A 25,751-nucleotide genomic window follows, 5' to 3' on the forward strand; every position below is an offset into this window, starting at 1 on the left:
AGGAGGTGGAATGTGAGAACTTAACTCCCTCAAATTGTGTGCTGATCACCACATGTGCACACAGACACACAATCACAGAAAATAAGTAAGCGTAATAATTTTAAAGACTGTTGAAAAAGCTTGGCTGTGTGAGTTTGGAACCACAGTCCCAGAGACACCAGGCCTTCAAATGTCAGTGGTGTGCAAACGATGCGCCCCCAAGAGCACAAACACACAAAGCTGCATATTACTTTATGCGCATCCTATAACATAATCAACCCCCTATTTGCAGCGAGTAAATTCAGTTTCTCCTACTATCAAGCCTCCCTGCCGGTTTGAAGGATCGGTAGGCCGTTTGCCAATTGCATTCTAGAAAGTTCCTGGTGCTTCCATAAGCTTTCGAAGTAGCTAGTGGGAATAATTCCCCTTAGCTCCAGCCTACTATCTTCCCAGATAGCAAAACTGCAGTCCTTCGAAATTCAAAGACTTGTCTTATCCTGCCTGTTAGTCATGAAGCCTAAGTGGGACTCCAGAAATCCCATGCACGCTCTCCCTCCTCTTGCCACATTCCCGCCCCTCCCCACGCACCGCCATCCCCCCTCCCCTCGCGCTTTCCCGCTCGGCCGCCTGGCCTATGGCAAACGCCAAGAATTAATTAGGGGCGGGGATGGAGGAGCGTCTGTCAGGAGATCGCCATATTTCTGTACGGCCCAGGGGCAGCCCTGGCAGTCGGTGGGTCAGGAGAGGTGCTGACAAGGCGGGGCGGGCAGACGCTGGGTTCCTCCGGCTTCACCCCTCCCGCTGGGGACAGGTGGCTGCAGCGCGCCCCGCCTCTGCCAGCTGCGAGTGGGAACGAGAGAGGGCCAGTCCGGGACGGCCACCGCCAGCTGCGAGTCGGGGGACAGCGCGATCTAGTGCGGGGACAGCCGGCCCAGGGGTCCGGCAGCAGCAAACCGGTATCCTGGCGGCCAAAAAAATGCTCCTGTACCGAGGGGCCCCTGCGGGCCCCGGAACGCCGGGAGGCGGACTGGTCCGGTCCGGCAGCGTCCCGCAGGCCTTCGGGATCCGCCTGAGCACGGTAGGTCGGGGGGCCCCCCGAGGGGACGGACTCGCGCGAGCGCGCCCGGGTCCCAGGGCTGCGGGGGGCGCGCGGGGAGGGCTGGGCGAGCCGAGGCCTCACGCGGGACGGGACCTTCTCTCGCCCCCAGATGAGCCCCCGCTACCTCCAGAGCAACTCCAGCAGCCACACGCGACCCTTCAGTGCCATCGCGGAGCTGCTAGGTGAGTGACGAGGGCGGGCCGGGTGGCGGGTCTCAAGCCCAGGGCAGAGGTGCCAGCGTGGTGCGGTGGACGCAAGAGGAATGCACGAGGCGCGTGGGGCGGGTCCTCTCGGGACGGGCTGGGGGGGCTCGGCCACCGTATCTCTTGGGGAGGGGGACAGGGTGGGTAGAGTGGGGTGGGATGGGGTAGGGTGAGGTGGGGTGGGGTGGGGTAGGGGGGCGACGGGACTAGATCGTGCCCGGAAAGCCGAGGAAGTGAGGTGCGTACTAAGAGTTTGGTAGGGTTCCCGCGCTGTTGTTCTGTCTGGATCGTGATGTTCCAGTCTCTTTAGGATTCTTAGTTAATAATCAAAGAGCAATGCATAAAAATATCGGGCCCCGAAGCGCCTGGATTTGACCAAGGCTGGCGACCGACAGAGGGCCCCAGGCTGGCAAAGGAACAGTGCAGAGGGCCCTGTAGAGTACTTGGAAAGATCTGGAAACGACTTCTTTAACTTTAGAGACTTAAGTCTAGGAATGATGGGCCATCTCTTAGATGATGACACGAGTGCATTTGGCTCCCGGAGACTGCAGAGGGCTGGGTCCGTAGTCCACGAGCGCCCTCACACCGCTGGAATGAATACGGAGGCCTTAAGGACTTAACCTCTGGGTGCACCGGTGCTCGCTCAAAAAAAAAAAAAAAAAAAAAAAAAAAAAAAAAAGGAAAAAAAATTCACTTGATTCCTTAGAGCTGAGTGCATCGTTTCTGCACTAATGTACTGTTCAAAAGGCAAAGATGAAAAGCAGTTCTGCGCAAAATGCAGCAGAGCAAGCACATTATAAATATTTCAAAAACGGAAAGAAGGAAGACAGATTTATGGGGCTAGTTAGCACAGAACAAGACTCTTGAAAATGGTTTCAGAGCCACATGAATGAACCCCAGTGGGGACTTAAGCCACCACGGTGGCCATGCCAGGAGACTTGTGTTCCTAAAGATGTCGGTGAGCCACAGGAAGAGGCAGAAGAGTTATTTGGAAGGTGATGGAGGATTCTGATGATTAGTCTGGCTATGAGCCCAAATGGTATAGAGTAGGTTGCTGATTGCTTTCTAGAAAGTTCAGTTGATGATACAGCTTGAATTTCCAGACTGAGGCAACTCTATCATTTAGGTTTCCCCTATGGTTTTTTTATTTTTCTCCTTCCTTCCTTCCTTCCTTCCTTCCTTCCTTCCTTCCTTCCTTCCTCCCTTCCTTCCTTCCTTCCTTCCTTTTTTTTTTTTTTGAGATAGCATCACATTATGTAGTCCAGCTGACCTGAAATTTGCTGTGCAGATCAGGTTGGCAGTCAGCACACAAAGATCTGCCTGTGTCTGCCTCCCAATTCTAGGATTATAGGCTCTTGTCACTGTACTCAGCTCACTGGATGAGATTTTTAAAGCATTAAATTAAAAAACATAGACCTGGGCTAATGTGTGTATATTATGTACATATATGTGTATACATAGATTTAAAAAAAAAACCAAGTCACAAATATTAACAGGGAAAAGGAACATCAGAGTGTTGACTGATAATCCCAAACTTTCTTTTTGACTTTTTCTTCAAGTGTTTTCTCTACTTCCTCATGAATTTTTAGGAAATCACTCATTTGATAAACATGTATTAATCATCTACTATGCACAGGGTCACCAAGATAGGTAGAAAAATGGATATGACCAAGTTCTACTTTATTAACAGGTATGATGAAACATGTAAAAAGGTTTTATCATTTCTGGAGCAACCAAGTAGAAAAGGACGTGTGCAAAGAGAAGCACGCACATGCTGTAGGCGTACAGAAGAGGAGTGACTTAAGATTATCAGGACCAGAAGGGGTCAGAAAGACTTTGTGGAGGAGGGGACACTTGAGAAGAGATTTAAAGGGTTGGGACATGTGGATATGGTGAGTGTAGGGACATTCCACTCACAAGTAACAAGTGGATGAGCAAAACCATGAAGAATATCCTCGAGGTCTTTGAATTTAATTAGAGCACTGAGTTCACAAATAGGAAACTGTACACCTTTAAAGAGTTTACAACAAGCTTTCGAAAATAACGTTGTAGCTTTATCCTTGGAAGTGGGTGGCATTTTTTTTTCTCTTTCCAAGTTGAGTAAACAAAGGTCTGGGAAATTAGTGTACTTTTCTAAGGTTACATGTCCAGTAAGTGACACTTTGGGCTGCAAGCACAGGTCATTTTACTTCAAATTCCAAGTAGGAAATGAGGTTAGAAAGGTGAGCTGGAACCAGGATGTGACTGGGAGGCTTGGCATTTGACCTGTTAGCCTGACAAGGAGAAGTCCTGATTAGATCTCTCCTTCAGGATGGTTGGTCTTACAGGAGTGTAGCTGGAGATGTGGATTTTAATGACTGGTTCTGAAGCAATTGCAGTAATACCAATGAGAGAGAATAAACCTTGTGTACTAAGAAAAGGACCTTAAGAGTGGGACGAGCAAGATGCGACAGAGCCTGAGGGCGTCTAGAGCAGAAGGACAGATGGATTAAAGATGACTTTTAAAAAAGATTTCTTTTTTATGAGTATGAGTGTTTCACCATGTATCTAAGTGTCCCACATGCATGAGTGCAGTGCCCATAGAGGCTAGAAGTAGGTGTTGGTTCCCCTGGAACTGGAATTATAGACAGTTGTAAGCCAACATGTGGGTACTGGGAACCAAGCCCAGATTCTCTGCAAGAGCAGCAATTGATTTTTAACCATTGAGCTATCTCTTCAGCCCCATAAAATACGACTTTTTAAATAGGAATCAAACTCACAGTTTCACACATACCAGGCAAGTATTCCACTGAGCTAAAACTCCAGTCCCTAAAGTGGTTTTTGAGATTCATGCTTGCCATTTGAATGTAGAAACTCACTGTGTGTGTGTCTCTCTGTCTCTCTCTCTCCCTCCCTCCCCCTCCCCCTCTCTGTCTCCCTGCCCCTCCCCTCTCTCTGTGCGTAAAAGTAGCCTTGTGACCATGGATGATGACCTTATATATTTAAGTATTTGCAAGCCTGTCCCTGGCAACCGTGCAAATATCCACGAACTGGAACAGGAACAGATAGGAGGCTTGTGAAATACCATTTCAAAGCAGTCTCCCATCCTTTATCTCTCTTGTCACTGAACAACTTGCTAAACATCTCCCCACCCCCACTCCCCACCAGGTTCTGGTGAGGTATGAGTCTTCTGTTACAGAACATTTTTAGAAGACAGGAGATCCTGTGGACTGGGTGCATGTGTAACAGCTTAGGATATTAAGGATTCTCATGTTCTTATTAAAGTAATTTGGTAGTCAAAGGCAAGGTAGAGACAGAGCCCTCTCACTAAGGGATTAGCATGGACCAGGACAGGAGAGCTAAGACTCTACTAGTCTATGAAATTGTGAAGTCAGACTAGACAGATGAAGATAGGGTAGTTTTCACCCAGCTATTAGGTAAAGAAGATTAAGTGTTCTCTCATTGTATCTGTTCATAGCCTAAATGGTCTGGGCTCAGGTAGATAATAGAGTCCCTGGGATGTGATAAGATATGCTTGCTACGTGTGTTGGCTGATTCTTACGGAGCTGAACAGCAAGGGGTAGGATTGAAACTGCCTGCCTTGCTAGTGCATTGTAAGTTCATCCACTAAGGTGAGGCTGGTCAAGTTGTTATCATTTCATTTGTTGAGGAAAGGCCACATAGAACCAGAAAGTAAGTGCAAAGCTCTGCCTGTTGGCCCACGCCTGCTAATCTCTATTCCCCTTATACTCCATCAGACACTAATCTCTCTTGGACCCCATACTTTCTACACTTTATGAACCCTCAGCTCATGTATGACTGCTCCAGACAGCTACCATATAACTCAGGAACTGCCTCTGTTCAGATTCTTCGATGCATGCCTATAAAACAAACAAACAAACAAACAAAAACAATCTAGTAATGATGTTTGGCCAAAATTTTCATGAGTGAGAGAGAGAGAGAGAGAGAGAGAGAGAGAGAGAGAGAGAGAGAGAGAATTGATTTTATTGATTTTGTTAGAAACCCGCAAATTGATTCATTTCATGTCCCAGTGTATACGTGTGTAATTGGAGTCAATGTGTGCTACGTGTTTGAATTGTGAATGTCCACAAAGTATTAGGAAAAAGTCCCTGATAGTCATCATTTTCCATGTATAAATGATATCCAGCTGGTTGACAAGTTGTATTGGTCTCAATGGCATTGGCTGTCTACCAGCAGGAGTGACTGATAAAACCCTGCGTGCCAAGTAAAATTTCCTGAGTGCTGACAGATATAAAATGCTAGGTCCTTCTGATGGTTAAGGAACAGAAAAACCTGTGGGGGTGAACCCTCATAGAAGCAGGAAGAGGGGGAGGGGATAGGGGGTTTGCAGAGGGGAAACTGGGAAAGGGGATAACATTTGAAATGTAAATGAAATATCCAAAAAAGGGAACTACATTTCTGTTAATACTACCATTATGTACCAACACACATCTTAGCAAATATAGTCCCAGTACATTGTCACATTTATATGGGCCTTAAGTCTTACTTGGACCTTACAGATTGACTCTAATAGACCTTGGAACCCTTCTAAAGCTGTCCAGATTTTTTTTTTTTCAGATTACAGCCAGTGACAATTTTATCAATGATTTTGACAGCACTGCACTATTGTAGGACTTGAAATTAATCTGTGTCTCATTTTATTTGGCAGACATTCCACCCATCCCAGTGGTTGTAACTGATACTGATAATTGTATTGTAAAAAAAAATGTATATTTTGATTGTAAGAGATATTGCTGATGGAGAAAATGGCATGATTTGATCAATGATATTAATGCAAAAATGTAATCAGAATTCCACATGACTATCTCAACTCAGCTATATGGTTATCAGTAAAGCCATATATAATGTCTGCAAGAGAAAGATATATAGGTATATAGAAGGGAAAGTATTGCTTAGAGAACTATTAGGAAGAGAAATAACTTAGGTACCTAGCTGTGTACGTCCATTTTGTGTCACTATAACAAAATTCCCAAGGATCAATGTGTTGTACATAAGTTTATTTGAATCATGGTTCTGGTGCCTAGAAGGTCCAAATGGCATCATGCCAGCAGCCCTGAAAGGGTCCCCTAGCTGCATCACAAGGCATCACAGTGTGCCAGAGAAGTCAATCTAGTTCCCTTCTAATCTGACAGCATCACTCTGTTCCAAGGTAGCATACTTAGTGACCTAATTACCTCATACTAGACCTTGCTTCTTAAAGGCTCTGCCATCTCATTAATACACCAGAGACGGAGCTTCCAGCACATAAGACTTTCGGGGGCAAACCATATTCAAACAATAGTATACAACCTTTTCTATAGAATGTACTTCTAACAGGGCTAGTGAGCCCTAATGAGACTAGCTAGCAATCCACATATGTTAATGACTGTAAACTGTTGTCTATGGCAACAGATGTGGCCTTTCAGATAGTGTCATTCATTCTCTGATATGGAGGACTTGACACATTTAATCTGGTTAAGTTTGATGTCTTTAGAATCTTAAATAATTAGCTGTTTGTGAAGATGTACTTCAGGAGGAACAATGGAAGATTCTATGCAGTTTTTTACTTTAATTCAGTTTTCCATTTTAAGGGGGTAGACAGCCTCACATTTAACACAGAGAAAAGCACCAGAATCAGTCATTCTAAACAGACCCACTGCCATCACTGGGATTTAAGCAGTCAATTACGTATTTTAATTTTAACCCCTGACTCCTTCAGGTCCTTATAACTATAAAAAGGTATTGCAAAAATATGCCCCCCCCATCTCCTCTTTTTTGAGACAGGTTCTTACTATGTATATCTGCCTATCCTGGAACTCACAGAAATCCACCTGCCTCTGCCTCAAGAGTGCTGGGATTATAGGTGTATACCACCACACTAATACCCATGTTCTTTAACAGAGGAGATGATATGAAAAAGCGGGAAATGATTTTTTTAAAATAAAAGGAACTGTATTGTACATAGCTTACATCCATTTTTACCCAACCTGCTGCTTCAACTTTTTCACTCCGGCCACATTTTACTGTTCGTGAGCTGTAAAGTGTCTTGAGAGGCAAGAAAGAGGAAAGCCAAACCAAAGCAAATGCTTTGCAAATAACACGTTTTCCATAGCCCCTAACTTTTGTAGGGAGAAAGTCAGATTGCAGTGTCATCCTTTGTGTGAAACCTGGGAATTAGCTGTGTGGCTCCATCTGCCATCTTGTCTGCTGTTCTCAATAACTCAGTAAGAGGACCACAATTCCTGCCTCCTTAAGTATAGGAGTGATTCATAGGAAATAATTAAAGACAGATTTGCATATCTTGATACTGAACCGGAGATTTTGGTAGGCTATTGAAAGGGGAGGTCTAATATTACTGGTGTCTTCCTTTTGCAGATAATGCTGTAGATCCAGATGTATCTGCCAGGACAGTCTTTATAGATGTTGAGGAAGTCAAGAAGAAACCTTGTTTGACCTTTACTGATGACGGATGTGGCATGACACCTCACAAGCTCCACCGAATGCTCAGGTAAAAATGTCTTTATTCTATTTTTTTTTATCTTGGCTTCACAAACTCCATTGAAGGCCTGATAACTTTCCATAATATTTTAACTTACTTCTATTTATCCTATGAACGTTTATTAAGCATGTCTTAGTGTCAAGATATGGATCGTGAAGCAGACAATATTTCTGCCTTCATGGAACATAGAATCCAGCTGGCAATGAAGATGATTAAAGCAAGTAACCATAATAAAATCCTAAACGCACAATAATAGGAAAGCATGAGATTTTTGGGGCAAGTCCACAGAGGCACCCAATCTGACCGCAGAAAAGACGAAAATGGTCTAAGTGACAACCTGAATTTCTTCATTTATCTGAGATCTTCCTCAGTCCCTAACTCACCGAAACTCATTCTTAAACCACATGTGTCGGAGCTGGGATGACTCATGTGTTAGAACCGTGAAAGAGAAATAGATGGAATCCCCATACACAATCTTAGAAGGTTTTATAGTGCATCCGTGGAATTGAGAAATGGTATTGCTAGCTATTGATAAGCTGAAGATAAATTCCTATCACCATACTGAGTTCATTTAATCATTTTTAAACATTCATGGTTGAGAATGTTCGTGCTTGATTGTCTTTCCCTATCACTCTGTGCAAGATGGGTGTTTCTTCAACTCTCCCCTTCTTTATTTTTCCTTCCTAGCAGATGTGGTTGTTAACTCTCTGTGTGCTTCCTGAGCTAGAGCGTGTAAAACCTGGGTAACAATGGAGCAGTGCTGAGGAGGAGGGAAGGGACTCAGCATCCTAAAAAAAATGAAAAACAAGTTCATTGTGTTGTAGTTTTATGTGAAAGTTTTATGAATTAGCCATTTATGGGGAGCTCCCTTTGATCTTTCAAAGAAACCAAAAAAATAACATTTGGTCAAAGTAAATGGTTATGTTTTACTACTAAACAGTCTATATCTTTTGCCTTAGTCTGTGTTTTAAGAAAATATTTTGTTTTATGTGTATGGGTATTTGCCTACATGCATATATCACAGATTCTCTGGAGTTGGACTCACAGACAGCTGTGAGCTTCCATCTAGGTACTGGGAATTGCATTTAGGTCCTTTGGAAAAGCAGATGGTGCTGTTAACCACTGACCCATCTCTCCAGTCCTTCTTCTCTTGGTCTCTCTTAATTAGAAGACTATTTGAGTGCCAGGTATGGAAGCACATGCCTGTAAGCCCAGCACTTGGGATCTGTCTTACTCCCTAAAATTAATAGTGCATACTAAAAAGAAAGACAATTTTGGTAGGCTAGAACTATAATGAGTCTAATTCTGATTTACTATATTTTTCGAAAAATTGCTCATCACCCAGCCATACCTGTTTTTGTATGTGGTTACATGTATGTACATATTTGTGTATCTGTGTGCACATGCATGTCCATGTTGATGTCAGGTGTTTTCCTAAATTAATTTCCAACTTTTTTCCCTGACAGTGTCTCATATTGAACCTCAAATTTTTCTTCAGCTAGATTAGCTTGCCAGCCATTCCCAGGTACCCCTCTGCTTCCACGTCCTCAGTGATGGGATTACAGGCATGCTCTGTGGAGTGCAGAGTTTTATGTGGGTACTGGAGACCTGAACTCAGGTCCTCTTGCTACACATCACATAGTTTACCCACCAAGCCATCTCCATAGCTTCTACTGAAGATCACCCGATTGACCTCCTCCTACAGCATCTTACCCTAGTTACATGGGCATCAAACAGTAGGTCCAGCGAATACAAACACCTTCCTTTTTTGTGTGTGTATAGTTATTTATATGAAAGTTGATACAGTTATAAGATAGAAGAAATGAAGAGGATGGTTTAAAACTAGTTTCAGGGGCTTCAGAAATGGCTCAGTGTTTAAGAGCACTGGCTGCTCTTCCAGAACACTTAGGGTTAGGCTCCAGCTTGGTGAAAGTGCCTTTGCCAACTGAGATATCTTGATGGCTTGCAAAATGACACTTGAGGCAAAACATGAAGGGTCAGTATCATCCCATTCAAAATAGGGCTAGGGGTTAGGGTTAGGGTGAGGGTTAGAGCACCTGTTCTTTATCTTTAAAACTTAATTTTGGAAAGCATTGTCAATGCATACTTAATATAGTGAATATACTGGATATTACTTGTGATGGTATCTCAGAGTAAACGTGAATCAGCTAAAAGTTATCATTTGTTTAAAGAAGATCATTTAGTCCAGTCCTAACATCCATCCCAAGACTCTACTTCCCGCAGTTGTTTTTCTACCAGTACACATGATCAGCAGGTATGGTTCTAACTGGTCTATATAGCCCTAGCTCATCACAATTTTTGAGGGGAAAAAAACCCCACTCTACACTTTACAGGTAGTTTCAAAGATTACTGTATAAATTATCTTTTCTATTTTTTATCTTATGGCATACTTACTTTGTATTTGGAAAAAATAATAGAAGCCATTCTGCAAACTGTGCAAAATCATTGCGCCTGTCACTGTGGGTTGACCTCAAGCATTTATTGGTATCCTGTGCCTGTTTTCCTGACTCATGCTCCTCTTCCTGTTTTCTGGCTGATAAACCAGGCGGTGTAAGTGAAGGAGCAGTTTCTTTCATAAACACAGAATCCCATGAAAATTTAACTCAAAAAGGAAAGTCTGGGCTGACTAGGTACTTCCCCTGAGTGACACAGAACTTGCCTGGCATATGCAAGATCCTGTGTATAACCCCAGCTCCTTAAGTAGGAAGAATGAAACGAAATCAAAGAAGACCTTTCATTCAGTTTCTTTAAAGCCTACTGTCCTGTTTGGCTTCTTGGATAGTATGTGAATCTGGATATGTTTGTACCCTATGTGGCCTTTCCCAGCAAGGTGGAAAGCCCCTTTGAAAGATCAAGGATTAAAAAGAAGCACAGAGTCGGGGATTGAGGGCCTTTGCTGCCTCCGCTCAGAATCAGGTATCATAGTAGGTCTGTTCCAAAACAGCAGCTGGAGAGTAACCGTATGCTTGTCAGTTACAGTCACTTATAGTACAGGTTACATCACCACGATATCTAGGAAACAAACACGCGAAAGTCTGCTCATGTATTTCCCTCGATTTTTTTTGCTAAGGTTCTTTTCATTGCTCAGCATCCCAAATTACATCTCTCCCTAGATTCTAGATTCCTGACATCTTCAGGGTAGTCAAGAGGAAGTTGCTAGGTTCTTGTATTCCATCAGAAGTGCTAGGCTCCAAGACCCTTGACTTACAAACAGTGTTACTTGTTACAGGAGAGGGTGGAACAAGATGGACTTAATGAAGACGAACCATCTAAGCCAAGAGGGAGCTTTTCACATTATCCTAGCCATAGAAAGCTATATAAACTTTGCTTACACATTTCTGTCATTAAGCATGGTGAGTGCTTTTGTATTTTCAGTTAAACAGAATGCTTAAGGTGGGACCTTTGGTGAAAATCAAAGCAATCATGGAAGAGGTAGTGAAAAAAGAAGAAAACAAAGAGCTGCCATTCCTCTGCTCCTTGCTTTGTCTCTTTCCAGATTGGTTTTAAGCCTGCCTTTTCAACTTTTACCATCGGATCTTCTTAAAGTAACTAAGACAATGATTTATACACAAGCAGGAGAAAATAGATGGCAAAAGGGAGAAGAGACCAGAAAAATAAAAGATTGACAGTTTGTCTTTTGTACCACTTTTCCTTGACTACTTAACTGAAAGTTTTTTGTGGTATTAGGGAAAAAAAAACACATTAAATCCAAATGACCATACAAATTCACTTCATGAGGCAGGTAAAAGGCCTGTTTATGGAGAGCTCTGAATTTTAGAGCTCTCATTAGATGTGGAGTGCAGATAAGGAACAGTACACTCCAGTCGGAAGGAATCCTAGAGTCAGTTTAAAATTAAAGATTGAATATTACTTTATAACTAATGCTACATAGACTGTAAGTGTATCTTCCTAATGACCTTGTCTTTTCCAGCCATCCTTTCTACAAAAATATCAGAACCTTACCAGTTTATAGGCCTCGCTTCCTGGAATCATTAAGGTCCAAATGTAATGTTAACTCAGTGTTCTCTTTCCAGAGGACCACTTCCGTGAAAACTGTTTTCGTCTCCTATTAGATTTATTCGTAGGATGCACAGAGACCTAGAGAACATCAATACATTATTACATAATATTATGTAACAGAACATTCAAAAGCTGGTCCTCTTTATTGGGTAGTAATAAGACCACAGTCTTCTGGAAATGGAAAACAGGTAGTTGAGCCATCTTCCCGACTGGAAGGAGTAAGACCAGAACCAACCTGCTCATTTGCATTATGTGCAGGCAGAGTCCTTTTCTAATATTGGAAAAGTACTTACTTTCTAATGCATGAAGTCCATCAACTATCAGTTTTGAGGACAAGAATATCAGCTTTATTAATATTTATGTCTCCAGTGCTTAGCATGATGCATAACTCATGGGAGTTCAAAAAAAAAAAAAAACAAAAAAAACTAGTGACAGTATACATCAGTGTGAAATTGGGCAATCTGGAGACATACAAGCCTCAAAATCAGTGTTATTTATGGTGGCGGAAGGTCCAAGAGGAAGATCATTTTGTGGGTGTCACGTGTGTAAATATTCTTATTCTCTGTTATTTGGATGTGTATCAGAGTATTTAAATGGAAACCATAAGAAAGGGAAGGATTCTGACTCACAGAGTTAGCTGATGACAGAGTTTACTGAGGTGACTCATTGAGAGGCCTTTAATAGAACAAGAGCGACTTTATACTGCAGCTGTTTGCAGATATTCACAGGCAGAACTACCTATTTTTATCTCTTGGCCTCATTCCAGTGAACTGTCCCAGCAGAGGGAACAGAGGCTTAAAATTGGGAGGGCTATCCTTTGGGTGGGGGGTTTGAATTGTCAAGATAAATGATCTCTTTTCGATTCTTAGAGGGTGGTATGACCAGATGAAAAGGTGTTTAGTCCCAGGACCTCATTTAGTACTGTGCTTTTATGACCCTCTCCAGGTAAACTACTCTTTTCACATAGCCCTACCTACTAGGAGTCGGGGCTGGTTTACTGAAACTAGAAAAGCAGCTCCTGCTATGTTAGGCAGTAGGAAGGAGCATTGCATTTACAAAGTGTGACTCTGGCATATAGAACTCTTTAAGACTGAACTACAAACAAGCCAAACTGGAAAGTTGGTCTCATAGCCCAATGGTAATTTCCTATGTTTTGCCTGGAAGTACCAAAAAGCATGAAAAAGAATTTGTTTCTAGTCTGCCCATGTTAGCCAAATTCTCTCTGTTAACTCTTTTAGGATGCTTCTTACCCTTCTCATTTCTTTTTCTTTTTCTTTTCTTCTGTAATTTCAGCTTTGGCTTTACAGATAAAGTAATAAAGAAAAGCCAGCGTCCCATCGGGGTCTTTGGTAATGGTTTCAAGTCGGGTTCCATGCGACTAGGAAAGGATGCTCTTGTCTTCACCAAGAATGGGAATACTCTCGCCGTTGGACTTCTGTCACAGACCTACCTGGAGTGTATCCAGGCGCAGGCGGTTATTGTACCAATTGTTCCATTCAGCCAGCAAAGCAATATCCTTTCTAGAAATGGGAGAGCAATTGGTTAAATCTTAGTCTGACGGCTTTGGCAGAATCTCTTCTTCAGGCCAAATCCAGCTGTTACTTGATATTCCATATTTCAAATGTTTTTTTTTATATTTAAAGAGGTATTCAGATGTCTCAAACATAACTGCAATGTCCCTTTATTAAATATTTTTTAAAATATTGAACCATTAAAAGAAGTTGAAAGTTTCTCCTCTATGTTCAAATTTTCACTATTTTAGTATGATTTATAAAAGTATCTTTTGGCTAGCCACTGTTCCATGGTAAAGTTCTCAGGGCCTTTGCCACTAAAGGCTACTAGAAATGTCCTATTTACCAGCATATCTGCTAGCAGAATGGTTTATTTATATATACCCAGATGAGCTCTCATTTTTGAAGGGAGCAATATAGCCAGAAAAATTGAACTTACTGCTTTCAGATAGTTTAAAATTTTGACCTCGAACATTTTTTCAATGAAGTACTATCTTTGTTTATGTTGTATCTTTGCAGCTATATTTTGCAAGTATAACTGATTTTGCTGTTTGAATAAACAGCCTTTCCAACATTCCACTTCCTTTTTTGGTAGTAATAATGCCCATCCTTTGTGTGTGAATTTTGTGTCTACATGTAACCCCAAGGGCACTCATTTGTTAATATTTATTAATTTACATAACTGTATAATAATGTGTTTCAGTATCACATTCTCATGTATATAACGTGTTTGGATTACACTTGCTTCGCCCTCTCTTGGCCCCTCCCACTGACCCTCTTCCTTTCCACAGCTAGGTCTTTTGTTTCATGTCCTTTTCTGTGACCCAGGGAGTTTCATTATGACTCTTCCTTCTTGCTAGCATCCTCAGAAGATATTCATTTTCTTTGACTGATTTGTTTTTACAAAAAATGATTGTTACTGAGGATTCTTTGCCAAGCCTAGAAGCCATCTTGAACTATTCGATTTTCAACTGTGAAAAAGACCTGCTGTCTCAGTTCGATGCCATTCCAGGCAAAAAAGGCACCCGAGTTCTCATTTGGAATATCCGGAGGTACAGTATTACAAGAATATTAAATTCCCATGAGCAAATGAAGTATGATAAAGTACATTTTCATATTATTTCATTTTAAAGGAATTATTAATTTATTTTATGTATATGGGTACATTGCAGCTATCTTCAGACACACCAGAAGAGGGCATCAGATCCCATTACAGGTGGTTGTGAGCCACCATGTGGTTGCTGGGAATTGAACTCAGGACCTCTGGAAGAGCAGTCAGTGTTCTTAACCACTGAGTTATCTCTTAATATTCTTTTCTAGAGTTGAGTGGATAAACACTGAGATGTATTTTTATCTTTTTGCATACAGCTCTGTAACTTTCTTGATTCTGTTGAAATAGTGGTTCTTGTTGATTAAATGTTGTGTAAATAAGGTGAAAATATGTATGTCCTGAGACTATTGCTGTAAATGATCATAATAATACAATGTAACATTATAGTGACATCCTCAGTGTCCTTTACAATTTCATTCATATATATTGACATTGTTTGAAGATTGGCAGATAATGGTTATTTTATGCATTGGTCAGTTAAATGGATTATAAGAGAGATTATAGTGAAATATACATGATAGTTTAAAACCAAGAAATTCTTTATCTTAGAGTAGCTTGGAATAGAGAAAAATCTTTGAAGCAGCTCAGTTTTAACTATAATGAAATGGAATTAAGATCATAACTTTAAAGCTAATATAACAATCAAGAGAAAGTCTATGATGCATCTTTTAATTTTGGCATAGCAAATAGAATACATTTAGGAGTGTATTAGAGCTTAAACGCAAAAACCTTAAAACCTTTTGATATAGCATAGAAGGAGTACTTGTCTGTTAAATGGAATAATCCACACACAGGCGCATCTTTTGTTCCTATGGGTCAAGTACTAATGCAATTTCTTGTTTTGTTTTGATTTTGGAGACAGGGTTTCTCTGTGCAGCCCTGGTTATTCTGGGACTCACTCTGTAGAGCCGGCTGGCCTTGAACTCAAAGATATCTGCCTACCACCACCAGGCTTACACACACACACACACATATATATATAATATATATATATTATATATATATATATTATATATATATATATATAATTATAAGAATACTAGTTTCTAAGACAGTGTAAATTATAATGAAAAATAAGCAGTAAGGAGGACTTACACGCCCCTATTGGGAAAATCATGATGATATAATTTGTATAACCAGGGATCATTTTGCTGTGGTTCCAATGATTTACACATATTAAACAGACTCTCCCCTTTGTACATTGTTTCTCAGTTATACTTAGAAAGTTGTATGGTCAAATAATGTTAAGAAAAGCTTCCTTAAAGCTTACTGTGTTCCTTTGTTGAAAGACTTTGCAGTCACATGCCTGTACTAATATTTAAGAGAGCAATATAGTATTAATATATCTCAATTTTAAAATTAAAAATAAAAAAGCCTTTTGTCCTGACTTCTTTTCTTGGCTGGGGAAGGTGAGAGGCAGGGACGATAGGGATCTTTCTCAGTGTTTGTATTAGAGTGCACTAGAATAGTAAGAATCACAGTTATCCCGAAAAAAATCCAGAATACACTTTTACTGTGGTGTAGGCTTTGTACAGGCTGCATGCTACAGTGGTCCCTGGTCAACTTGAGCCAGGAGTATGAATGAGGCTAACATTAGAGCTTGAGGTGGCTCTCCAGGCGAAGAAGTCTCTCAATTTTATTTGATCATACGACTTCTATTTCTCTTTTTCTCCTTATTTAAGAATATTTCCAGGGACTACTGTTCCATAGAGCAAATTTCGGAAACTATTGTCCTGATGTACATTGTCTTTGTAACCCATCTTTTAAAAAAAAATGTAAGGTCGGCTTTTTAATAAAGGTTATACTTTACATTTTTCCCCTGATATTGGTTAATGAGGTTGCCATGGTCTTGGAAGGAACAAAGCTAAATAGCCAAAAATAAATATATAAATAAATAAATAAATAAATAAATAAATAAATAAATAAGAAAGGTCCATATGAAAGGGATACCAGTTGTCCTATGTATAATTCCATATTTTAGAGGGCAAGAAAATAAATGATGTTCTTTAGCACTATAGCAGTGTGTGTATTACTTTTTAACCATTTAAAAGATAGTGTTAGGCTGGCATGATGGTGCATGCCTTTAATCACAACACTTTAGAGCCAGAGGCAGGTGGATATATATATATATATATATATATATATATATATATATATATATATATACATATATATTTATACATACACACACAGAGAGAGAAACATAGGCAGAGAGACAGAGAGAGACAGAGAGAGTTAGTTGAGTTCTAGGTCAGTCTTAAATACACAGTATGACCCTGCATTAGGAGGAGAAAAGACACAGGAATGAATCTTGGCTTTCAGCTGATAATGCCAGCAGCAGTTGATTTGGATTCATCTACTCATTCAGTTGGAAAAAGTGATATTTAGTGACTTCTAGCAGGACTCAGAAAGCTGTTATTTAAGATCTTGCATTGAGAATAGGTGAAATCCATTCGATTCATCAGATCATAGATATTCCACATTCTTTTTGGTCTTTCCTTATGAGTTTGGTATCACCAACAGTAAGAAACATGGCAGATTTATAATAAGAACAACTTAAATATTGTATGGTCCTCAAATTACATAGGTTGTAGTTCCTTTGGAGTGGTAGTCAGGGAAAGAAACATAGCTGAGTTTGGCTTATATTTCATTTCTGTTGGGTTCCTAATGCAAACCCCATCCCTACTCCCTGTTGAAGCCAGTTCCTCTTAGATTGGTACTGATCTCTTTCACTCAGAAACAAAGATGGAAAGTCTGAGCTGGACTTCGATACAGATCAATATGATATCCTGGTATCAGACTTCGATGCTGAAGAAAAAGAGATTGGTGGTGTTACCTCTGAGCTGCCAGAAACTGAGTATTCCTTACGGGTAAGAATAGTCCATCATCGACAGTGGGGAGTAGATTCTCCCACAGTGGGAAAACATTATAGAGCACAACTGAAGTGCAGTTGTGTAGAGATGATTCTCTGCTAGGACTCCATTTCAGATTCCTTTTCACCATCTACACCAAAGCAGCTTACTTACTGTAGCTCCTTTCATTTCAAAATGGTAGTTGAAATATTGTAACAAGTATAGAAAACTAAGCCAAATATTTGCCAAGCCTAGGCTCAGGAGGCTAGAGATGTTTTGAGGAGATAGCTGTAGAATTGGTAGCATGTATAACAATTTTTTTCCTTTTATAAATCCATAGGCATTTTGTAGTATTCTATATATGAAGCCCCGGATGAAGATTTTTCTGCGACAAAAGAAGGTGACTACCCAGATGATTGCTAAGAGCCTGGCCAATGTAGAATATGATATATATAAGCCTACCTCCACGGTATCCTTACATGTAGCTGACATTTTCATTTCAGGGTTAAATTACTATATTGGTACACAGCCAAGACACTTGCCTTGTTCCAATTCAAAATCGTGTGCTAAAACAAGCCTACTGGATCCTTGAAGAAAGAAGTTTTTAAGGGTCTGCACCAGTTTTATTATTTAGTCATGTGGATTTGAAGGCTGAGGCTCAGTAGATTATAAAATCTAATTTTATTTATTTACTTGTCTGAAGACAGGGCCTCCTGCAGCATTCCATGCTGGCCTGGAACTCACTGTTTAGTACAGGCCAGCTTTAAACTTGAGGTGATCCTCCTGCCTCAGCCTCCCGAATGCTAAGACTATAAGTATATGCTGCCACACCTGGCTTTCAAATATTTGTATTAGAAATATTTATTTTTAAGTCGTCAGCATATACCAGTGAGCAGCCAGATTTGAGAATCTCATCCATCGATATCCACGTTACATTTTTATTTATATTGGAATTGTGTCACATTTCTATTGATTAAAATAAAATTTTAGTTGGACTCGTTAATCTTACAGTTTATGTTGTACTAGGTCCAGATTTGGACTTGGATGTGAGTTAGTGGGTGGACATTAAAGTTATTTCTAGGAGGAGATGAATCATTAACAAGCTCAACATGGATTTCCTGGGAACTTCTTGTAACGACAGCCACTCAGAAGAGCACTTGCTCATTCTCTCTTCCTCATTGCACTGTAAGTGGATTTCAGATACTAGGGCCAATCTTAAGACGAACTATGCTAATTAACCATCTGCACAGGTGGCCTTTGGAGGAGAAATTAGTCTTCAGAAGACTCAGAACTCAAGTGCTTATGACAAATTGCTTTTTTATTTTATAGTGACCAAGAATATAATTCTTGGACCCAGAGACATGTTCTCTGCAGTTTAAAAATCAAAGACGTTATTTTACTTTGTCTTCGTTTTTACTTGTTTAAAATAAACTGTGTAGTCTTTACTCACAGTGGATTTTTTTTTCCCTTTTGGGAAACACATACCTTCTCTACGAGGAAATTTACTTTGAAGAGCCCAAACAAGTCCCACTTAGAGTCAGAGCTAGCAAGTACGAAAGCTATTTATAACTTCACCTCATGTAGGTTAAGATCGGTAACACTGTGTGCAGTTAGCAGAGCCCCCCTAATGACATGTTTTCAACTCGTGTTTTTAGGATACCTTTCCTGGGTCCAGCTTCTTATGTTTGTGGGTTTCTACCAGACCAACTTAAATGCTTGCATTTTATATTTATTGCAGCCCCCTTCCCATTAATCCAGCTTCCTTCTTCTAGTTAAATAGAGTCACTGTTGGCACGACTAAAATGAAACCCCAAACACTAGAATTATTTTCCTGAGATGCCTGCAGAACAAGGTAATTGATACTGATTTATTTATTTCTTAGTCATCAACTCAAAAGCCTCATCACTCCTCTCTGTACTGTTTGTACAAATTTGATGATGCATTTCCTCCCACAAGGTACCCTCAGCCCATTACTTAAAACTTTAAGAGTGTACAGCACAAAATATTTGACAATTACTATCTTTAAAATGTCAACGTTTGGTTATGTGAATTTTGATTAAGTTGAAAATTTTTGTCTTACTTCTTTTATTTTTTTTTGAGCCCAGAAAATTTTAGATGTTCTGAGTGAGATATATCTACCATTACCAATTACATCATGTTTCCCATGGTGCCTGACCCATATCGGATGGTATCGATGAACACAGCTTGTCGTTTCCAAAGTCTGTGTACGTGTTTTAAAAGTATCTGTGACAGATAGCAAGAGAAATAATGGGAAGAAGATTGACTTTAGCTCATGGTTTCAGAGGCTCAGTCCACTGGGCAAGAAAGAGGTAGTGGAGCAGAGTAGCTCGCTTACTTGCTGGCAGCCAAAATGTAGAGCCCTGTGTGGTGACACACAATTTTAAATCACAGCACAAGGGAGGCAGAGGCAGGTAGATCTCTGAGGGCAAGGCTAGTCTGTCTGATCCTCAGATTGAGTTCCAGAATAGCCAGGGCTACACAGAGATACCCTGTCTTATCCCCCTCTCCAGAAAAAGAGTAGAGCAAGAGAATGTGTTTTTAAAGTCTTTCTTTGTTGTGTCATTCACATGCACTGACATTTGGTGGGTTTTGTGGGGTTTTTTTTTCTATAATACAATGTTTCTTTTTTTCCTCCTTAAGCCTCTGGTGTTTGTCTCCTTAACAATTTGCTCTTCAGAATAAGCAGGTGAGAATCACGTTTGGATTCTCTTGCAAATACCATAACCAGTTTGGAGTTATGATGTATCATAACAACCGCCTTATTAAGGCCTTTGAGAAAGCAGGCTGCCAGTTAAAGGTGAGTGCTTAATGTTTTGTCATGGGGGCCTGCAACGAATGGGAAGAGAAATCTCAAATCTTAATGGGTTTCAGCCCCTTCTCATGATAGTGTTTCGAGTCTGATACTAAAATCCTTTAGCAGTAGGTGAGGTGCACTCTGTGGAAATATTATTTCTCAGGTACTCATGCAGCATAAGGATTTGAGTTCAGTGATAACCACATCACCATGTGTATTGGCTTATTAGCATATAAAATAGCTCTTATCTTGTGGAGACAATAAAGGTATATTGGAAGGTTCATAAAATTTAGTGGTTGAAAACCAAGATTTAGGGGCTGGAGAGATGGCTCAAGAGTTAAGAGCACTAACTGCTTTTCCGGAGGTCCTGAGTTCAATTCCCAGCAACCACATGGTGGCTCACAACCATCTGTAATGGGATCTGATGCTCTCTTTTAGTGTGCAGGTGTGCATGCAGATAGAGCCTACATACATAAGATAAAATCTTACAAACAAACAAAAAAAAGCAAACAAGATTTGTGTCCTGGATATTCTATCTATAAATTCTATCCCTGGGCTAATCAGTTCATTTCTTTGGGGTTCAATGTCTATGCTGTAAAGTAGAAACAATGTTTTCTTTATCTCCCTTTCCGCTTAAAGGGTTAAAAGATGATAAGTATGATATATGATATGAAATATTTCATAAGCCAAACTACGCAAATGTTACCATTATCTTTGATGTTTTAATGATCATTTAAAGTAGTAATTTCCACAAGTAACCTTTTTGTTCCTGTTTTGAAGATTAAATCGCTATTGCTCAGAGAATAACAGACTGCTTTGTATTACAGTTTACAGTATACCAGTATTACTAGTAGGACTGTTATATAAGACCCAGGCTAGCTAACTGTGGATAGCTTGGTTTGTCCTGTTATAGCATCTTCTTAAACAATTCCTAGTTATGTGTCAGTCTAATTATTCTTAATTCTAGTAAAGAGTAAAGCAAGCTTTAAACCCTGCCCCCAAATCCCTTGCACTTCATCTTCGACTCTGATAGTTGCTTGGTGACCTCTCTGTGTGTGGACATGCCTATCGTGTGAGATTCAGTGTGGTCATTATATTACACCTCAAATTTTCAAATGAGATTTCTCTCCAGTTCTGCAGAACATTAGTATATAATTTTGCTTTTTAGCAGTGTAAATTCTTTATTCCGGTGAATCTTTTGGCAATCCTAGAATATAAAACAAATGAAAATGGATGATGTATATATAGCTACCGGAGCTGAGGGATTATAGTGATCTGTGACTCACTGAACAATCTAAGCGACAGAAACAGGGAGAACTGAAGAGCCAGGAGGAGTAAAGAAAGGGGAGACAATAATTGAGATATATTATATATTATATGAAAAAGTGTACTTTCAAAAATAACGTGAAAATATAGTCTAGGTGTTCCTCTAGGTCTCTATGGCTTTTCCTTACCCATGAATATTGTGTAACCTTGTTCATTTTGGTGGGGGTTGAAAAGCAAATGTCTCCAGGCTGTCAATAGTAATGTGTTGAAATTAACATTTTTCTTCTAAGCCAACCTGTGGAGAAGGTGTGGGAGTAATTGGAGTCATTGAGTGCAATTTCCTAAAACCTGCCTACAACAAACAAGACTTTGAGTATACCAAAGAATACCGGTGAGTCACTCCCAACCTGAGATGGTGCAGATGAGTTGTTCTCCAAAAACTCTCTAAACCATCACTAAAAGCCAGCTTGTTAGGAGAAATTAACTGATAATTCCTTCAGATATATTTTCCAAGACTAGAGATGATGTTGCTCTTTTTAAATTTACCTTAAGAAAGTATGGACTATGGAAGTATTTTGGTACAATATTTCTGGTAAAATCAAGGACCTTGTTTTTCATCTCGAAGCACATGAATCTGAAGTTATTGAGCACATTTTGGGGAGAGAAATTGAAATTTGCCCTTTAAATTGTTGTGAAGCCAATGTACACTGGTGGAAATGTCAGTACAACAGGAAGATACTTACGCTCTCACGGAAGCATGTGGGGAAGATAAATTGCTAAGAATCAGACAAGAACTGGACTCTGAGGTTAAGCCAGTTTATAGGGATATTGAGGAATTGATGAGAGGAGTTGTTAAAATGGGATTGAAGATAGGTTTGGGGTTTAGGGTACAGGAGAGATCTCTTGCTTAGGCATGCCTGACGCCCTGGATTTGATACCTCTTATGTCTTAGTCAAAGGACAGAGGATGAAAAAGTAGAAACCTTGATTGCTATGAAAAATGTAGTATATGAAAATATGAGTTAGGTATATCTAAATTAATTCACATATATATGCAAAATGGGACTTTATTTGTTTATTGTTTTCTGAGCGAAGTTTCTCTGTGATACTGTGTGTGCCTTTATTGGAGCTTCCTCTGTAGACCATGCTGACCTTGAACTCACAGAGATCAGCCTGCCTGCTGACTCCCAAGGGCTGGGATCAAAGATGTGCACTGCCACGGCCCAGCTGAGGAGAACCTTTAAATAAGAGCAAAGAAAATCAAGGAAAGCAGTGTATATTTCAGTTTAAACTTAAAGGAAAATGAATGTCTCCTAGGTGAGCCAATGGGAAGGGTATTTTAAGCAAAAGGATATTAGGTAATGACACAAAAGGTAGGGAAGAGAAAATGTGAGACCATTTGCTGATTTTTTTTAATCCCAGTAATATTTTTCTAAGAGTGGAAGGAAAAATAATCTCTCAGAAATATTTTTTGTGCTCCAACCTATGACAAAATTAATGAAATGTTCCTTTGTTTATATGAGACCACAAGAACTTTAGATGTAGGGTTTGACAAAGAGATAGCTATTTGAATGGCAACCCTAAGTTAATTTCTGCATAATTGGGTTTGAATCACTCAGGCTTATCAGTAGTTATGGCAGTGGTGCACCCTGGATCCAAATACATTAATCATTTAAATGTGGGGCTGAGCCATAATGAAGACCTTTGACCAAGACTTGTCTCCTAAATGTAAAACTTAGAGTGGCATTGCTTTAATGGAACCAAATATTGTTTCTTTTGAGTGAAAGTGGTGAATTTAGGATAATTACCTAAATAATATTTGTGAAATCTAAATGTTAGTTATTAAAAATGATTTCTATGACTTCCCATGTTCTATCATTGTTAACACCATCAAAATCTGTACTTCTTTCATTTGAATACATTAGACTTGGGTTTTTTTTTAAGATTTATTTATTTATTTTATGTATATGAGTACAATTATAGCTGTCTTCAGACACACCAGAAGAGGGTGTCAAATCCCATCAGAGATGGTTGTGAGCCACCATGTGGTTGCTGGGAATTGAACTCAGGACCTCTGGAAGAACAGACTGTACTCTTAACCTCTGAGCCATCTCTCCAGCCCAGACCTTAGATTTTTGATGCCTAGTTTTGGTATGATAAATTTGAGGTTATTGTTCGAAGGTCCAAATAAGGGCATTCTATAAACATGTAGGATTTCTACTTAAGTAGTTTAATAGATACTATATATTTTATTACAATACTAGCCTATGTAGAGTTTTGTGCATAATTAATTTGCTAATTATTACCCAGTTCAGGCGTCATTGGCATCTTTTTTAAATATTTATTTTTATTCTATGTGTATGAGTTTTTTTCTTGCATGTGTCCCACATTTGTTCCTGTTGCTGGCAGGTGACAGTAGAGGACACCAAATCCCCTGGAACTGAAGTTACAGATAGTTGTGAGCTGTCATGTAGGTGCTGGGGACTCAATTGTAGGTCCTTCTTCAAGGGCAGCAACTGCACTTAGCCACTAATTCATCTCTTTGGCTCCAGTTTGTTTGTTTGTTTGTTTGTTTGTTTGTTTTCTTTTGTTTGTTTGTTTTTCAAGACAGGGTTTCTCTGTGTAGCCCTGGCTGTCCTGGAACTCATTCTGTAGACCAGGCTGGCCTCGAACTCAGAAATCTGTCTGCCTCTGCCTCCCAAGTGCTGGGATTAAAGGCGTGCACCACCACACCCGGTGGCTCCACTTTTTTTTTTTAAGATTCTTTTATTTTATTTTTTATTAGATATTTTCTTTATTTACATTTCAAATGTTATCCCCTTTCCTGGTTTCCACTATTTTTTTTTAAGACAGGATCTCCCATAGTTCACACTTGGCCTCAAGCTCACTATGTAGCTGAAGGTAGTTTTGAATTCTTGTCCTTCCTACCTGTATCTCACAAGTGCTAGGACAATAAGAATGAAACCACCAGGCCCTATGACCTTATATTTCTATGTTGGGGACTGAACCCAAGTATGTGTATGCATTTGTAAGTGCAAGCAATACTACTGAGCTATAGCCCCAGCCCTTTATGGAAACTTCATGCAAGGTGAGAGATTTTAGATAAAAATAAGGGGGGGTGAAACTAGACATAGGGGTGTAGATCTCTAATCCTAACCCCCAGGAACCTTGGCAATGGGGTTGCGAATTCAAGGCCAGACTGCTACAGAATGAGTTCTTGGGCAGCCTCATCTACATAGCAAGATCTCCCTTTGCCCCTCTCCAAAAAAAGGGGGGAAATTGCAAAAAGGATTAGAGAACACTGTTTGCTATCACCAAATCCTGTGAGTATTAGATTCAAAAGTACAGCTGATAAAAGAGATGCAAGCCATCATACTACCAGAATATCTGCAAAGAAATCATCTGTAACATAGCACTTTGATAGTAGACTTTAGCTGTAAATATGGTGGTTCAAGCTTAAACCATTTTTAGAGTCAACTTAACCTTTAAAAATGCAACAACCAGAACATATTAACTGAGCAAGCCACTAACACAGAACACAGTAACTAGGTTATAGAGAGTCTTACAAAGAATTTCAAAATTGCTTACTTTAAGGACTTTCCATTCTATTTGTGATAGAGATTATCACACATCTGAAAGCAGTTAAATAGCAGTAAATGGCTGATAGATCAATTGAAACCTTTTTGGTACTACATCGGGAAAATGCCCTGAGGGGAAAAGTGAGAAAGTATTAGGTATGATTTAAGATATGCTTTAAACAGATCTCTTGAGTTCGAGGCCAGCCTGGTCTACAGAGCGAGTTCCAGGACAGCAAGGACTACACAGAGAAACCCTGTCTCAAACAAGCAAGGAAATGAACAATAAGCAAACTAACAAAAGATAATCTTTAAAAAGGCACAAGATTGGAACTGGAGAGGGATGGCTTGGTGATTAAGAACAGTGGCTGCTCTTCCAAATGACCCAGATTCAATTCTTAGCACCCACATGATGGCTCACAATTTTCTGTAACTCCAACTCGTAGGGATCCAATTTCTAACTTCTGGCCCCAATGGGCAGCAGGCACACCTGCATGCAGAGAAAAATTGGAGGTACACTCTCATAGAAGCAGGAGGAGAGGGATGGGATGGGGGATTATGGGGGCAAAGTCAGGAAAGGGGATAACATTTGAAATGTAAATAAATAAAATATCCAATAAAAAAAGAAAGGCAAAAACACCACTCCAAAAATGTCCATATGTATAAAATACATAATAAAAAATTTAAAGGGACACAAGATATCAAAGGGGAAGGGAATTCTGGTATGTAGTTGTGGCATGAGGTATGGCATTGACAAGAATTGCAAAGGGGAAGTAAGAGTGGGGTGTACAAGAGTGAAGA

General features: G+C 39.9%; 1 protein-coding gene across 1 annotated transcript in view; it reads left to right on the forward strand.

The window, feature by feature from the left end:
- The first annotated feature begins 700 nt into the window (after nt 1–700).
- Morc4 (MORC family CW-type zinc finger 4) overlaps nt 701–25,751 on the forward strand; it is a 46,244-nt gene continuing 21,193 nt past the window's right edge. The window contains exons 1-9 of the mRNA XM_021153579.2: nt 701–1,057; nt 1,188–1,260; nt 7,657–7,789; nt 13,115–13,332; nt 14,237–14,384; nt 17,181–17,313; nt 17,636–17,764; nt 19,994–20,113; nt 21,667–21,767. Coding sequence (XP_021009238.1) covers nt 956–1,057; nt 1,188–1,260; nt 7,657–7,789; nt 13,115–13,332; nt 14,237–14,384; nt 17,181–17,313; nt 17,636–17,764; nt 19,994–20,113; nt 21,667–21,767 — 1,157 coding nt within the window. The 5' untranslated portion in view covers nt 701–955. The remainder of the gene's footprint in view (nt 1,058–1,187; nt 1,261–7,656; nt 7,790–13,114; nt 13,333–14,236; nt 14,385–17,180; nt 17,314–17,635; nt 17,765–19,993; nt 20,114–21,666; nt 21,768–25,751) is intronic.

Source organism: Mus caroli, unplaced genomic scaffold, assembly GCF_978045245.1.
Source record: "Mus caroli unplaced genomic scaffold, Mus_caroli_1 scaffold_5, whole genome shotgun sequence".
In the NCBI taxonomy this organism is placed as follows: Eukaryota; Metazoa; Chordata; class Mammalia; order Rodentia; family Muridae; genus Mus; species Mus caroli.